This window comes from Mercenaria mercenaria, chromosome 6 (genome assembly GCF_021730395.1).
Source record: "Mercenaria mercenaria strain notata chromosome 6, MADL_Memer_1, whole genome shotgun sequence".
Classification (NCBI taxonomy): domain Eukaryota; kingdom Metazoa; phylum Mollusca; class Bivalvia; order Venerida; family Veneridae; genus Mercenaria; species Mercenaria mercenaria.
The window spans coordinates 70,951,805-70,969,583 of record NC_069366.1 but is presented as its reverse complement, the minus strand read 5'-3'; the positions used below and the strand labels follow the sequence as shown (position 1 = coordinate 70,969,583).

At 34.9% G+C, this 17,779-nt stretch overlaps 1 protein-coding gene across 4 annotated transcripts; it reads left to right on the top strand.

Moving 5' to 3' along the window:
- The first annotated feature begins 3,350 nt into the window (after positions 1-3,350).
- On the top strand, positions 3,351-14,662 carry LOC123548652 (glutathione S-transferase theta-3-like). Of its 4 annotated transcripts, none has more exons than XM_045336117.2 (6): positions 3,351-3,511; positions 4,172-4,391; positions 6,336-6,705; positions 11,822-11,952; positions 12,352-12,471; positions 13,293-14,662. In XM_045336117.2, the coding sequence occupies exons 3-6, from the start codon at positions 6,526-6,528 to the stop codon at positions 13,648-13,650; spliced, it is 789 nt and encodes a 262-aa protein (XP_045192052.2). In that variant the 5' UTR covers positions 3,351-3,511; positions 4,172-4,391; positions 6,336-6,525; the 3' UTR covers positions 13,651-14,662. The 4 variants fall into 4 exon arrangements, with proteins under 4 accessions (XP_045192052.2, XP_045192051.2, XP_045192054.2 ...); XM_045336116.2 differs by having other exon boundaries at positions 3,351-3,554; XM_045336119.2 differs by lacking the exon at positions 4,172-4,391.
- The last annotated feature ends 3,117 nt before the right edge of the window (positions 14,663-17,779 follow it).

The window sequence follows — 17,779 nt, the reverse complement described above, 5'->3', positions numbered from 1 at the left end:
TTTCAATCTGAAATACAAAAAAAATAAAATACGAAAGTTACTTAGCCTTACTCATTCGGCGAAAAAGTTTGTCTATTTCTTTTTTCAGACCGGATATTTTACAGCTTATCAAGAGGTTAAACCTTTACACCTAACCAAAGAGATATTTTATACTTCTTTGGCCTAACCAGCAATAGCAGAAAAACATATGGAAATCGGCTGTAAGCGACCATATAATTATATGGTCGAACTGTGTTAAGAAAAGGGATTAAAGCAAAAGGCAATGTTATTCTTATGATAATTTCGTCTGCAAGGGTTTCATAAATCATTTAAAGAAGTGAAAGAATTTTCAAAAACGGCTTAAAAATGATAAGGTTAATACGAGCATTTAGATATTTGATAACAAATGGCGGCCATTTTGTTTCCATGGCAGCAATAAACAAAAAGGCGGATTTATTCAGTTTCGAGATACATATCTGAACTGTATTTACTTATTTCTGTAAAGTAATTTCTCTACGTTTTCTTTTCAGCTATAACGAAAGAAATTACCATGTGTTACATCTTACACTCAAGAAACATGTGAAATTAATCTGTTTAAAAGTTTATTTACTAAATAAAGAATTCAGGAGTGTGTACATTACGTCATATAGACACTAAAATAGCTACCTGTTGTATCTGCCATTTTCTTCTCTAATTTCGAACTGCCATATCTTTTTAACAGTGGTCCGATTTTAAAAATTCCTTCAACGTTATGTAAGGCTTGAGGATGGTTGATTACTGTCAGGCTTTCCTTGCCCTTTAACTGAATTAGCTAATATACTGATAAATTATTGATTTATCTATAAGAAAATATTCAGTTAGAATTTATTCCGTACAATCTGAAGTGAAATCGAGCCGCTGAACTTCGGGATCCACATTGCTCCCGTATGAGCGTCGGACATGTAAAACGGTTTTAAGGTAACTTTATCCAACCATATTATTGTGAAATAGTTGTTCTTGACAGTTGCAAAAGCGTTAGTGTACTTTATTTATGCCTGTACATAGTTTTATGATCACTTATAAATACATCAGGTAAAGTGTCCAGTAAACATGATTTTCGGGGTGTATGTTATTCAAAACGAGATACGATTGGGATCTGTGCATAAAAGTGCAGGTTATAGTTAGACATGATAGTCGGCACCCATTCTAAAGAGTGTCGCTTACTTCCAACGTATGATTAGATCTAGTAATTCTAGAAAGATACTAGGACTTTTAGACATTTTTCGTATATTGTCCGAAGTTTTCGTGTGTTAGCCGGTGCCACAATTTCATAACAAAACAAAATATCGTATATTATCCGTAGCTCATGCGATCATTGTTTACGGCTATATAAATGCAATTGGAAGCTATTAAAACTATTCTTTTTTCATCACAGACAAAGTCTATGGCAGTTTGCATCGATGACAACCAGGATTTACTTCTTAAATCTTTGATAAACCTCAAAACCATTTTAGTTTACACATTTGTATCACGTGGGTTTGCAGTGGGTTATTTCTTTTCCTTAGTTTATGTTAACTCCAAGGTAGTATCAAAGAAATAGAGCAAAATTCTACATCTTATTCTTCAAAGTGTTCCGTGAAATAAAACAATTTAGCAACTTACATGTTTTTCTGACTCTCCTTCACAAATTTCCCCGTGTCTTTCATTTTTGACAGGTGTTTATATGCGTATAGAAACCGATGCATTTTCGTAAAGAAGCAGCGGGACGCAAAAAAAAAAAAATCGTATAGAAGCCGTTTTGATTAACCACCGTGAGAATGCTTCATTCCGAATGTGTTGTATGTTTTGATATGTCGCGTGCGCAAAAACGACACACAAAACTTTCAATATTTCGTTATGGCGGGCCAGGACGACACAACGAAATGTGCTACATAAAACGCGTGCACGCCATCGCGATGAAACGAAATGTGCTTAATCGGTCACCATAGTTACCTGTTGTGTTTTGTTGTTGTTGTTTTTTTTTTTGGGGGGGGGGGGGGGAGTATTTGCGAGTTTCGCTTTTTTCGCAATACGTCATTTTAAATATCTCCAAGTGTCGTTGTATAAATTTTTTCAACTTTAAATCAAATTATCATTTTCATTGCCAAAACATGGAATTGTTTGAAGAAGTGTTTTCAATATTTGACTATTGATACAGTTTATACACACCCCATCAAATTAAGACAAAATTGTAATTTTAATCCAAAATGGCTGACATTTTCAATATATATACATGTACATGTATACAGGAGTTCTCTGTATAATAACGTATAATATGAATGTTATGTCAAACCTTGTCACAGTAATGTGGATCAAAAAGGAAACCATTTTTATCGACATTTCAAATACAAGTGTACTTCATTTTAAAATAAGAGGTATACAAATCCAGTAAAAGTGGCGGCCTTGTCTTGTCTTGTCACAAGAAGAACTAAATGGGTTGAAATAATTATAAGAAAACAATTATTGTACAAAGTGAAAATATTTTTTAATCGAAACTCGATATGATATAGCGTTATTGATTCACAGGAGTGTATTCTAATTGTAGATTGACAAAATATGTCAGAACTAAATTGGTTGTAAATCTTAGAAAATGAATGTTTTAGAAATGTTAGGGGACAGAGAACCAGCCTAGGACTCTAAGATGGGTTAAGAGAAAAAAGGATGCGCCCACCGCAACTGTTGGCCCATCATTCTTATTTTCAAAGACAAAATGATATCTCACAGAGATGGTAACTTACTTTATTTCAACGTAAAGAAGATGTGTTCTTGTTTGTTTGTTTGTTGTCTTTTTTGTTCATTTTGAAAACTTCCATACGCATGTATGTATTATTTCATTCGGTTGGTAGTTTTTGTTTGTTCCGAAAACAACAAATACGTATACTTTGAATGGCAACTTACCGTGAGGACCACCCTTCAGTCCATAGAAACATCCAAGAATATCCTAGAATTTACAAGCAATAGTTTGTCAGGGCCTGGAAGTTTACGCGTACTGATACTGGGGACTGATTTTCATTGATTTCATGGTTACGCCCATCCATACGAATGAATAAATCTTCCATTAATTGTATCTTAAACTTGTAAAATCCACAAATTCATGTGCCCGCGAAATAACTATTTCTTTTGTTAAGACCACGAAATTTAATGGCCGCGATATTTAATGATAGACAATTTATGACACTCGGATAAAATATTTTTTATAACGCCATTACACGATTAACCGATTTAATTATCAAATAATCTTGATATACCATGCATATCAAACGGAGCTATTCCAAGAGGTCATCTATTCTGTTAAAGCCTTTATGGTATTTGTTTAATGAGATACGAAATTTAAGGTCGTTTGTCATAGAATAATAAGTGCATGTGCTTTTGTATGGTAATATATTATGGATTAAATAATTTCAAAGGCTGTAGCGCAATGAAAATAGTTTGTAAAGACCCCAGTTATTTATGGATTTCTTATAATGAATGCATCGCAAAAATTGCTTTCATAAAAAAAGTTAAAATGGGAGAGGTTTGTTAAAGTTTTAATTTGTCTGTTTGTAACCTAGAACTTGGTAAGTGTATATCACTTTCAATATTGTAAATGATGTTCAAATCAACAGTGGACTTGTTGAAGCTCGGTACCCCTGGTTGCAGGGCAACTCTCGCACTTTATTTACATTTTTTGATACGCTTCCATAAGAAAATAGTGTAAAGAAGAAATGTTTGCTTCATTCTATTTCATTCTTTCCGTTATTTGTAGAGAAAATGAAAATACCACTGCTTGTTTATGCGGATTGAAATATCTGGTTCTCGTGTAACGTTACCGTCTTTCTTCAGCAGGCTATTTCCATCCGCACCTACTAACAGTGACACACTAAAAATAGTTGCAGGATCATCTGTATTTTAAAGCAGCGTTTTCAAATTCAAATTAAGACTTTCAATGTAAAATCCTTATAAAAATCCGTGTACGTCATAAAATCAGAGCTAAATATGAGTTTATACAAACTGATCACGGTTAGTTTTGGACCTTGAACAACTGACTTACTAAACCAATTGCTAATAATAACAAGGCCAAACAATAATTTGTCCTAAAAATATTTTCATCTTAAAATCTTGAATATTGGCAAGCAGTGTACTACCTTTAACAGTTTAAAGTATAAATATTTTCATTTCTGATTATTTACCTTAGACACTTGACACAAACATTTAATAACTTCAACAAAAATAAAACAAGACCCAATCCTACATAGGATTAAAGAAAGGATATTTAAGTCAACTTGGAAGTAAAGGATAGACAGATATAGGAAATACACGTGTATTCTCATAACAATGTTTTTGACAGAGGATAGCAGAATTTTTTTTTTCTTCTAAATTCTTCTTTTTACAGTTGAGACGCTACAGAACATTGTGTAAGTATTATTTATTATCATGTATTTATTAGTTATTTATCTATAAAAATGAGTATTGTACATTATGTTTGCGCTCATCTAATATATTTAATATTGCTGCTTTTTCCTTACATATAAAACAATATTTTGATAATAACAACCCAAAATTTCAAGAAAATAGAAACGAGCCATTCATTCATATTAAGACTCACATACACTTTAAAATATCCGCTCTCGAAGACGTACTGTAATATATTGCGACATTCGAAATGGATGAAGGTCATTCAAATGAAATCGGTCGATTGCACTGAAATTTTTTTCACAATGATTATTGGTCTAAAAGTAATTTTCTTTAAAAATAAAATATGTGATCTATAATTGTAAATATACTGGCAAAATATCAACCGTTGCGTGTGAATATTTACATGCAGTTCAGACTGTGTTACTGAACTAGAATTATACTATAAAAGGTAGTTAATCCGGTTTTAATATTTAAATTTTTTTATATTTGATCATTTGTACTTATTTGTACTTATTCATGGACTGTGAGTCAGTTAGATTTTCACTGCACGTATTCTTATATTTTGATTTTCCTACCCTAGTTTTCCAAATAAGATGGAGTTGTTTTGAATATAAGGACTACTTCATTATATTTGTTAAACTTGTTTACATTAACAATCATATGAGCCGTGCCATGAGAAAACCAACATAGTGGGTTTGCGACCAGTTTGCGACCAGCATGGATCCAGATCAGCCTGCGCATCCGCGCAGTCTGGTCAGGCTCCATGCTGTTCGCTTTTAAAGCCTACTGCAATAAGAGAAACCGTTAGCGAACAGCATGGATCCTGACCAGACTGCGCGGATGCGCAGGCTGGTCTGGATCCATGCTGGTCGCAAACCCACTATGTTGGTTTTCACATGGCACGGCTCATATATCAAACCGGTATAAATTAGAAATGCAAGTTTAAAAAAATACATCTTTCTCCCATTGCCGTATCTGCGAAACAAAAATACATTGAAAATGAAGCTTAAGCTACACACAGTTTTAAAAATGGTTCAGAACGTCCTATTATAATATCTTATTTATATATTTATAGTATAAATAAATTTACAAGGACATTATCTTCAAGTAATGATAAAAATATTAGAAATACAGCCAAATATGTATATTATGCTATGCAATTAAGAAAGGAAAAACTTACAGATATTGCTGCTTCTTAATGATTAATGTATATATTTAGAACCTATAGTTATTTTTTTACTGTATATTTTTTGATATCTTGGCCATCCTTTTTATTTCTGTAAATGGTCAAAGGTATATTGTATATGCCGATATGCCAATAAATCTGAATCTGAAATCTGAATCTATAATATCAAATAAAACTGTTAAACTAGAAATTATATTGAAACCAAAAGAAATGCTGAGATTTTTCGATGCTTTCATAAATTTATCAAAACAATAAAATGAACCCCAATAAAATACATATTTCTTATAGGGATCTGGCTATTTAAGATATGTTTCTTTCTTAAAAAAAGTCTTAAAGATATCACAAAATGGTGCTTAGATGATATTGAAACTTCTTATTAAAAACGCCGTAACACGTACAGTCAAAGAATTTCTGTATGGCTATTTTCTTCTTTCCATAAATCGCAAGTAAAATTGCCATGCTTTTCATGCGATATATATTTATACGTGAAAGTATATAAAAAGACAATAATGGTTGTTGTTTAAGTGATTTACCAATATTTTGCTAAAAATAATTACGTACCTTTTGTTGGAAGTTACAATAAAAGAAGATTTATAATCTTTGTCCTAAATATAACATGTTAGGACCTTTTCACTTTAGGATTTATTGACATTTTGTGAAAAATATGCGAAACAACACGCACATTTATACAGTTTTAAAAGGTTTAATTGAAAGGAAAATGCGTACTTAATTCAATCCAGTTTCGTTTTATTTTCAGCGTTCAAAGGAATGAATTATATCAATTTGAAAAATTCAAAGGACAAGTATTTATGATGGAAATTTGACACCATTTTATTTGTGAAAGAAGACATATCAGACGTGTGTGAAAAACATTAAAACAAACAGCAACAAACTTTGAAGAAATCTAGCATAGTGTCACATATTGACATTCAAGAAGTGCGAAAATCATGTCAGATGAAGAGAACATTGAAAAAGAAGCGAAATATCACGGAAAATTCCGTCGGCATTCAACAGCCGTGTTTTCAGGGAAAATGAATGGACTAAACGGGGTTCACCGAAGGCCGCTAGAGTTGTACTTAATCAGGATTAACCCGGCCTGTCGGATTGTCTGGTTTTACTTATTACAGGTTTGAGATACTCATTTTTCTTTTCGTAAACTTATTCCAGAGTTATAAGATAGTCGAAACAGCTTGACGCTTATATTTTGAACACTTTTTGTGCATTAATCACCATTCCACTTGTTTGATACTTCAAGACAATCCCAATTTTATAAGTATATTGTTAAGAGTCGAAAGTTATGGTAAGTATGAACAATATTGGGTTTTATATTATATTATATTTTTTAAAGTTTTCTATGACTAATATTTTGAAGTAATGGCTATCGAGTTCCTGTCCAAGGGGATTCCGGCCACGCTTTATTTAGGCAACAGTATATCTTGACCTGGTCATTTTTCGCCACTATTGTCGTGTAACACTGTTGTAGTTAATGATTAGAGGACGCAGAATAAAGTCGTACCCAATCTTTCTGTTTAAACATAGGGGCGGGTGGTCCCTAATGACTCGACTGCTACGTACAGGCGGGATAAAGGGTAAATAATACTATAATGGTATTAAAACGTCTTAGTGAAGATTTGCAGTTATCTGACAACCCTCTATCCATATCTTGACTTTCCAATCTTTATCAATATAACTAATTAGATCTTACACCATGATCCAATGTTATACATGAAATCCGTCTTGAGAGAGAAAGAGAGAGCGAGATACTAGATCTGACTCAGATTTGGAAGACTTAAGTGTTTTCAAAAGTATTAGTCTTTTCGTATTGTTTCGAAAACAAAAATTAAATCTGGTGACACGATCATGGGTAGCGTGGGTTACTTTGCATGCTTTTCTATTACAAGTACCTATATCCACTGTAGTAACTCAATTTAGCGGTATTAACTGTAATTTATTTCTAAAAAACTGTATGTCAAACATCTTGAATGAATTTAACTTTGATTTTCCACTTATCTTTCATTTTCTCAATATTCAACGTCGTTAATATAATATTTAATTTCCAAGAATTCAGTTTAGTTCATTTTTCGTTTCATAAATATTCAGCATAGTTTGTTTTCATATTCTACAATATCAGCGGTGTCTACCTTTCATATCCCACAATATCATGTGTCGACCTTCATATCACAATATTCAGCGTGTCGACTTTTCATATTCCACAATATTCAATGTCGACTTCATATTCACAATATTTAGTGGTGTCGACTTTCTATCCCATATTCAGAGGTGTCTACCTTTCATATCCCACAATATTCAGCGGTGTCTACCTTTCATATTCCACAATATTCAGTGGTGTCGACCTTTCATATCCCACAATATTCAGCGGTGTCTACCTTTCATATTCCACAATATTCAGCGGTGTCGACCTTTCATATTCCACAATATTCAGTGGTGTCAACCTTTCATATTCCACAATATTCAGCGGTGTCAACCTTTCATATCCCACAATATTCAGCGGTGTCTACCTTTCATATTCCACAATATTCACGTGACCTTTCATATTCCACAATATTCAGTCGGTGTCAACCTTTCATATTCCACAATTCACGTTCTATTTCACCAAATATTCAGCGGTGTCTACCTTTCATATCCCACATATTCACGTGTCTACCTATATCCACAATATTCAGCGGTGTCTACCTTTCATATCCCACAATATTCAGAGGTGTCTACCTTTCATATTCCACAATATTCAGCGGTGTCTACCTTTCATATCCCACAATATTCAGAGGTGTCTACCTTTCATATTCCACAATATTCAGCGGTGTCTACCTTTCATATCCCACAATATTCAGAGGTGTCTACTTTCATATCCACAATATTCAGGGTGTCTACCTTTCATATTCCACAACAGTTCATTATATCCACAATATTCAGCGGTGTCTACCTTTCATATTCCACAATTCATATTCCACAATATTCAGCGGTGTCTACCTTTCATATTCCACAATTCATATTCCACAATATTCAGCGGTGTCTACCTTTCATATTCCACAATTCATATTCCACAATATTCAGCGGTGTCTACCTTTCATATTCCACAATTCACAATCATATCCCACAATATTCAGCGGTGTCTACCTTTTATATTCCACAATTCATATTCCACAATATTCAGCGGTGTCTACCTTTCATATTCCACAATTCATATACCACAATATTGAGCGGTGTCTACCTTTCATATTCCACAATTCATATTCCACAATATTCAGCGGTGTCTACCTTTCATATTCCACAATATTCAGCGGTGTCTACCTTTCATATTCCACAATTCATATTCCACAATTCATATTCCACAATATTCAGCGGTGTCTACCTTTCATTTCCGTAGAACTTGACCTTTAACTTTCCCGATATTCAGCGTACATAATCCCAAATTTCAGTGTAGCAAATCTTTCATTTTCTTTCAATTCCACAGTGTATAGACTCTCTGTACGCCCGACCGGAAGTCCTCAAAAACTAGGCGTTCAGAAATCAAAACACAAATTTTTGCTGTCGCGGATGGCTTGGATTTTCGTTGTTTATTTCGTTAATATCGCATAAAGTAAGTGTATTTTTTATCTACATATTGTTTAAGAGCTACTGTTTACGTAGATACCAAACACGCATATTAAAACTCTTAATATACTTCATTTAAAGTCGAATCCGGTGTGAGTATTTGTTCGATTTTGTAATAAAACTATCAATTCTTTGAAATACATGTATATTGAGCTTTTGCAAAGAATTGAAACCTTTGCTACTTCGTAGATAAATATCTTACGCATTAATAAATACTAGCATGGCTCTATGGTAACGAATGCGTTTTCAGGAAAATGTGTTTTTCTGAGACATATATGCCGATTACACTGTCCCACTGGTCGATACATTACTGGCCCACTAATCGCTATTTCTAAAATCCGGACTGAACGCTTAGTCGAAAAACTGAACGCCTATTCAAAACTTCTTTTCATTCATATATTTCCATAATTTGACTTTGTTTTATTACAACCGACATTTAAAAGGTAATAGTTATAATTTCTTTCGTTTTCGTAACAGTCACTGACCAGTTTATATGTTATTACTGCAGTTTCGAATCCACTTTTCGTAAAGGTTAGTGTTTATTAGTACGTAATTATCAAATTAATTAGTCTAGCACGGCTCAGTCGCAGTAAATGCGTACTAATAACCTCTAACCTGCATTGTGTTTGAAATTATTTTTTTCTGAGCGGAATAAATACATATTTTTCTCGTATGTTAACGGAAACTCGTATACAGATTCTATTTCCTGTCCAAGACAAGGACATCGTTGGTGAAACAGACTAGTAAATACTGTTTCACTGTCACAAGCAAAATACAATACAAAACTTATATTTATAAACTCAGTAAGTACAGTGTATAGAGCATACAAGCCCAAACACTTCGTCATTTCGTTATTGAATAGGCGTACAGTGTTTTGGCGAATAGTGGGACAGTTTTTCTATAAAGATTTGCGACTAGGCGTTCAGTGTATAATTCATATGCATGTTGAATTTAGCAATATTTAAACTATTCAGGATTGTAAATTCATATTTGTAGGTATAAACTCATTTGCATGAATTTATAATTTAACATTCAGAAGCGGTTCTGACACGTATTTCACTCGCAGTTCCTAAATAATGGGCATTTTAGCCTGAATACATCGTCTTTTGCTTCGACCTTCTAGGTTTTGAATGAAAATACGTTTTAATTTCATGTGTTAATGTCTGTTAAACGGCAGTTTGTTGTAGAGACATTTATCATACATTGAAAAATATATACAACAAGAATATTTATTTCAAATAGCCACAGAAAAACATGAAAATACAGACTACCGACAGCTTCCAAAAATTTGAAAAACGAAAGTGAACGCCTAGTTATTGGCGACTTCCGTTTGGGCGTACAGAGAGTCTATACACTGTGACTCCGCGTCCGCACCTTGGTTAAAGTTTTGATGCACTCTCTCCTTATGTCTGTAATTACTTGATGGATTGGTTTCAAACTTAAAGTAGTTATGCCTCATCATCACCCACATCATATGGCACAAGGGCCATAAATCGCACACCAATATTTCATAAATTACCCCCCCCCCCCCCGCCCCCAACCTTTTACTTAGAATTTCGGGTTAAAATTTTGATGCACTTTCACTCTGTCTTATTTATTACTAAATGGATTTGATTCAAACTTGTAATAGTTGTTCCACATCATATAATACAAGGTCCATAACTCTACAAGTTATTTTTATGAATTATGTTCCCTTTTACTTAGAATTTTAGTTAATTTTGATGCATTTTCCTTATATCTCTGTTATTACAGAGAGGATTTGATTCAAACTTAAAATAAATGATCCGCATCATCACTCACATCATATGACACAAGGGCCATAACTCTTGCACCAATATTTCATGAATTATTCCCCTTTTTACTTAGAATTTCAGGTTAAAGTTTTGGAGCACTTGCACACTATCTCAGTTATTACTGAATGGATTTGATTCAAACTTACAATAGTTGTTCCACATTATCACCCACATCATATGTCACAAGGTCCATAACTCTGGTACCAATTTTACATGAATTATGCTCCGTTTTACTTATAGTTTAAGGTTACTTTTGATGCATTTTCACTATATCTGTGTTATTACTTATTGGATTTGATTCTAACCTCAAGTAGTAGTTCCACATCATCACCAACATCATATGACACAAGGTGCATCACTCTTGCACCAATATTTCATGAATTATGCCCCCATTTGTTTAAAAATTATACTTATCTAATGTTTTGATACACGTTATCTCTCTTATTACTTAATACTTTTGACACAGACTCAAGCTGTTGTCCAATATCTTCATCGACATTGGAGCCATTAAACACTCCAGTGACAGCTCCAGCTTTCTCAGATGTGCCCAGTTTCACTATCCAGCATCGAATAGTCGAGTGCGCTGTCACAGGAGACAGCGCTTGTTTTATTTCCTGCGGTATTCAGTTTTACTTTTTATGTCACAAAAATGCTAAGATAATACCGAGTATAGTTCAATTTATCTTTCACTTTCCCATATTCAGTGTAGCTTCTTCCAGTTCCCCAATGACTTTATTGACCCTTTTTATCACGGAAGTCCTATATATCATAACTGTCTTGAAAAGAGTACCAAACATTACATTTTTTTACATTTATATGTACATGTATTTCATTACAGCATAATATTCCCCACATATTAATAGACGTGGATTTCTCAAAAGGGGAATCTAACTTACCAGAATCACTACGCAAACATCCACACAGAGAAGTGCCTGTACTTATAGATGGAGAATTCGTCATTTTTGAAGCGTAAGTGGATATACAAACTTGAATGTAGTAGTAACTACATCAAAAATGTATAACAAAAATAGCTGCTAATACAATTTGTTAGAGTATTACAGCAGCTTCTAAATTCATTCGTTAAATACATGTCGGATTTTATGACTTGCGTGCAAATTTAAACAAAACTAAGTGATAAAACTTGTTTTACATAAATCATATATTTCTCTGATATTTTTCACAAAAGGTACTAAACATAATTATAGTAGATATAGTGTTGTTGGTGGTGGTAGTGATAATAATGATGATGATGTTAATTATCGTCATCATTACTATTGTCATCGTCTTCCCTGATCATCATAGCATAAACTCATCATCATCAACATCATCGTCATCTTCATCATTTCACCTTCTGTTTGTCTCTTCCAGGCCTGCTATCTTGACATACCTGGCAACAAATTACACAGATTATGGTGGATATGGTTTAACCTTGCAGAACCGACTGCTCACAGAGTCTCTCCTCAGCTGGGCAAACGCAGAACTACACAGGTTTGTGGTCAAATGCCCAATGTTTGTGAAAATGACTTAACGTTGTTTTCTAAATTAACTCCGTAGTGTCATAGACCTTTCAGGACCTAGTTTGGATAGCATATGAAACAGGTCTAGGGTAAAGCATAGTTCCGAACCCATATACGTGTATGTGAAGGGCAAGTGATTCGTTGTTAGCGACCTTTACCACTCAGTTACGTAGACCCACACATAGGAGCCATCTTGTTTAAGTTTCCGCTGTGTTACATATTTATGGTATAATATTCTACGAAATGTAACGTAGTCAGTAGTCCAACTAGGCATCTACTAGGGAATGGTAGGATTTATTACTACTCCGTTATTTTCTAGACCCGGAATCTTCGTGACCAAGTGGTTATAGCAACTGACTTCGAACCACTTGTCTCTCACCTCCGTATGCTTAAACTTTGTAGGCCGATCAAGTCTTGTTCGTGTTGCCATGTAAGGAATCAATCCGGCTTGCTTATCGAAGCTACATGTGCCCACCCGTGCTTGAAATTAATATAACACTTCATAGATATTTTTTTGCCAAATAAGTTTGGAAACTAACCACGACCTGGACTCATTTTAGTTCAAAAATCACCATTCTTTTTGCCAGAGTGAACTCTAAATACATAAACATTCAGCAGAGAAATACTTAGTAGGAAGTAGTATAATAAAGTAGTGTTTCGTTTTGTTTTCAAACATTTTATTACCTTTTCCACATGTTTTTCTTGTCCTGGGTCACCAACATAGATTTCTTAAACAAAATATCATAAAGTTGAAACTGTTATAATTTTGCCATTTTTTGTTTTCAATTTCAGAGCTGTTGGCCACAACTACATCTACCCACAATTCCTGGAACAGTACGCACTTCCGTCGGAAACGGCTAATGAAGCTCTTGTAGAATATGGACTAAAATTACTGAGTCGTCAACTGGAAATTCTTGAGAAAAAGTATCTAGAAAAATCACAGTTTCTTACAGGCAATAGAATCACAGTGGCCGATTCATTTGTTGCGACTATTTTATTACAAGCAGAATGGTCCGGCACGAAATTCACGATGTGGCCTCGTGTTGAAAAGTGGTTATCACGTGTTAAAAATCAAGTGCACTGGGACACAGTTCATCTGTCACATACGATGTATTTAAAAGAGTTGGAGCGATGTGCACTCTTTGATTAAAATGAAACATACTGCAGTTTCTTCTCATAATTAAATGGTTACTAATATGTAACTGTTTTCCATAACAGATATGTGAAAAGTCCAAAAATCTTTAATCCTACATCTGTGCCTCATTTTTCGGACTCTTTATGTTATTTATGCGTATTTGAGAAATGCCAAAAAATTTCGGATAAGTGACATGATCGCAGATACAGAAAACTGTCATTCATGTGACTTAACCATTTCATTGATGGTTTATATGTTCCAATCTTGCCTTCAAAGATCAGTTCGATTGTTTGTTCAGTGTCTTATTTGTTTGATCTTTGCCTGTATCACTTTTTATGACGATGTGCTTTAAAGACGACTCGGTGAATCTCCGTTTGATATACTATTATTCATGACTGCACAAAACCAAATGCCACATGTCATATGACCGCCTGTTACCATATTCAGCATTTTTGCTATATAATTAATAGTTAACCATTTCAGTTAGTGTAAAATTACTTGAATATTTCTAAATTGTTACAAAAGATAAGTTTAAACTTTATACGTTTTCCGGTATAATGAAATAAACACCACGTGCCGGTGAGAATAAAATGACTATTATCAACCCTCGAAACGGGATATCACTCTCTCCGCCGCCTCGAGTTGATATTCTCTCCACCGCCTTGGGTGATATTTCCTGGACATCACACTCTCCACCGCCTCGGGCGATATTCTCTCCACCGCCTCGGGTGATATTCCCTGGATATCACTCTCTCCACCGCCTCGGGTGATAGTCCGTTTCTGGGGTTGACAATACTTATATCAGTCTCACTAGAATCTGATATTTATATATTATACTGTATTTTGAAAGGATTAATCTATCAAATGTATAGCCTAAGTCTGTTATTTATTTGTAAATGTATACATGTAATAACATTATATAGTAAATAATGAAATGATTTTTATGCATATTGTATTCATATTTTTGTTTATACTTAAACAACAACAAAAATCTCTAGAACTGTATAAATTAAAGGGTTATTCAATATTTATTTTCCATTCTAATATATGTCTGCCTCTGTTAAAACAATCTTACGCTAGAATGATGTCACGTTAACGTGCAGTGACGTCAAAGTTTTTGTTGCGACAAAGAAAGAGCGCTTCTATATTTTATCTACTGTTTTAGATTAAAGGCATATTAGAATCGGAAAAATTTATAGCAAAACCGTGTTTTAACACTATTTATACGCTCGGGCGGTAATATGTCGTACAAATAATTTCACTCGGGCTGCGCCCTCGTGATATTATTACACCCGACGTATAACCGCCCATCGTGATTAAATAGTGATAAAACACTCTTTTGCTATAAATTATTTCTTAAGTTAATTTTTATATTTTTCTAACATGCCTGTGAATAAACCTGAGAAGGGGAAAAAATTAAGTCCCTTGGAGTCGTGGAGTCCATTCCCGCTTTCTAATAGAGTTTCTTTCAGCGAGTGCTTAGGGACGTGAAGGGTATAACACATTTCACTACCTCTCATGAACACAACCAATTAAAGTGACGTGTCAGTTAACCTAACCAGTGTTCCTTGATTCTGTACCAGTACAAACCTGTTTTCCGCAAGTAACTGCCAACTTCCCCATATGAAACAGAGGTGGAGGACGAATGATTTCAGACACTATGATTTTTATCAAATCGTCACGGAGAACATATGCCGCGCCCAGGGTTCGAACTCACGATCCCGCGATCCGTAGATCTGCGCTCTCCCTATATTGAGCTAAGCAGGCGGGCTAAAATGAAAGTTTAAAAACATATATTCCAATTTATTTAAAAAAAAAACAACAAAAAACAACATTTTAACTGTAATAAATGCGATATCATATCATTAAATGATTAGCCCGCCCGCTTAGCTCAGTAGGGAGAGTGCAGATCTACGGATCGCGGGGTCGTGAGTTCGATTCCCGGGCCAGGCGTATGTTCTCTGTGACGATTTGATAAAAACATTGTGTCTGACATCATTCGTCATCCACCTCTGATTCATGCTGGGAATTTGGCAGTTACTTTCAGAGAACAGATTTGTACTGGTACAGAATCTAGGAACACTGGTTAGGTTAACTGCCCGCCGTTACATACATGAAATACTGTTGAAGAAACGGCGTTATACCCATTAAAAGGCTTGTAGTTTTAAAAAGATCAACTAAGGGGAACCTTCCATAGAAGATTACAAACATGATTATATGGTACATGTTTTCACAAAGGGTTCTCGAGCATGCCTCAGATACTAGTCTAGAAGCAATAAATAAATTGACCACATAAAAAAATTGTGCTGCTGTAAAGTGTACCCCAGGGAACATCTTATGTATATTTCTCAATTACTTCGGTTTACAAGAGCGTGTAGTCATGTTAAGTAATGTTTTGCGACACACCGCATGTTTGAAGCTCAGCCCTTTTACAGCTGGACGCTACGCTTTCCTCTTTGGTTGTGTGGAGTACTCATAACAGGTACGTTGTTCTTAAATCAGACCGGGTTGATTTCTGCCTTCTGGCCTGTCGGGCCCTTAGGGGTGTTTCCCTTGTTGCTCTGTCTTCTGCAAAGACATCGAGTACATGCGTTTTAGGTTCATAAGGATTGTTTTTTATATACAGTATTTTACAAGTGTTTTATTTCGATACAAATATATATATATTTCGATCTCTTCAAACCGTTTAGCACGACATTTATCTTGTATTAGTGTACCGTTTAATTTTTCAGCTTGATCATTTCGGCCTTCGTGGTTCCAATACTCCCGCTTTAAAAGCTTTAGGTATTGTTTAGTCATCCCTTGGACATGGTGCTTGCTTTTTAATTTTGTCTTTTGGCAGTTTCTGTGATATGCAGACTCCATAACCACAGATCCCCTCTCTAAATACCAGTTTGTTTAGTTCTGCACATTGTTTTCTCGATTAGGGCACAACCATTATTTTACCTGGGGACCATACGCCGCTTTTCATGGAATTGCACTCGGTGCAGCATTGAATTTGTTTATTTATTTATTTGGGTTTTACGGCGCACCAACACAGTATAGGTTATATGGCGCCAAACAGGACAACAAATTTTGGTTTCACATTTCATTTACATTGAAATAAAAACATGTGGTATGGAATCAAAATTTGCATACCTGCTGGAAGCACAGAGTTACAGCAAAACCAAGTGTTAAGACCCTATTAGTCGCCTCTTACGATCATGCAAGGGTAAGGCAGTGGTTCCAATTCTTTTCATACATAGATCGTCCCAGAACCACATTGAAGGTTCCATGTGCATCGCCGTATGAATACATCTGTGGATGTCTCTAAATTAATGATTCTGACGGTAAATCTACTTATAACTTGTGTGAATGTTGAGTTCTGCTCAACCCGGGGCTAGAGGGCGTGGACGGTAGCTTGCACTTCCACTTACGTCCATGAACAGGCTCAATCAAACCGAGCCTGCAACATTTTCGTTTATCGTGTTGGGCGACCTGTGGTTTTCCACTTTTTTATTTTACATATCATGCCTTCTGTTCCCTTGCGTATGCCGTTAGGGTTTCACCTGGCGGGGATAAGTTTTATTTACACTGTCCTGTGACTTTGGAACATGGTTGGGATAAGAGTGAGGTTAGTGGACGCAGTGGTCGAGAGGGCTAAGACGCTTTCCTACGGAGGTGAAGGCCCCTGCATGGTTCCGGAATCCTGGCTACTCCCATAACTTTATCATGGCATCACAGTACATTAGGGGTTCTAACTGACCAATCAGAGAGCTGCATTTTCGAGTACCTGCCAATTTCCACTTGGGTATAACGAAGTATATTTACAATGAACATATAGTGACTTTAGAAATAAATATCACACTATTTTAGAAATCAAATTAAGATTTTTCACTGCACATGCCCCAGATGATGCTACAAACAACAAAACTTTAAAAATATGATATATATATTATATCACTCAAATATTATATCGATTTAATACCTTTATTTTAGTTAAAAGTTTGAGATTTTACACAGGGAGTGTATGATAAAGTCAGAGTAAAATGTAATCATTACCCAAGTGAAATAAGTATCACTCCGCAATGTTTTTGACATGTTAAAATTGTCCTCGGGCAAGGCACTTTATCACGATTGCCTCAGTCGACCCAGTTGTAAATGG

What these genes read in the sequence shown, in the direction of transcription:
- LOC123548652 (XM_045336119.2), top strand. Translation starts at nt 6,526, where the DNA reads ATGTCAGATGAAGAGAACATTGAAAAAGAAGCGAAATATCACGGAAAA. An exon ending in GAATTCGTCATTTTTGAAGC is followed by an intron (nt 11,953 to 12,351) that starts GTAAGTGGATAT and finishes TGTCTCTTCCAG; the next exon opens with GCCTGCTATCTTGACATACC. An exon ending in GCAAACGCAGAACTACACAG is followed by an intron (nt 12,472 to 13,292) that starts GTTTGTGGTCAA and finishes TTTCAATTTCAG; the next exon opens with AGCTGTTGGCCACAACTACA.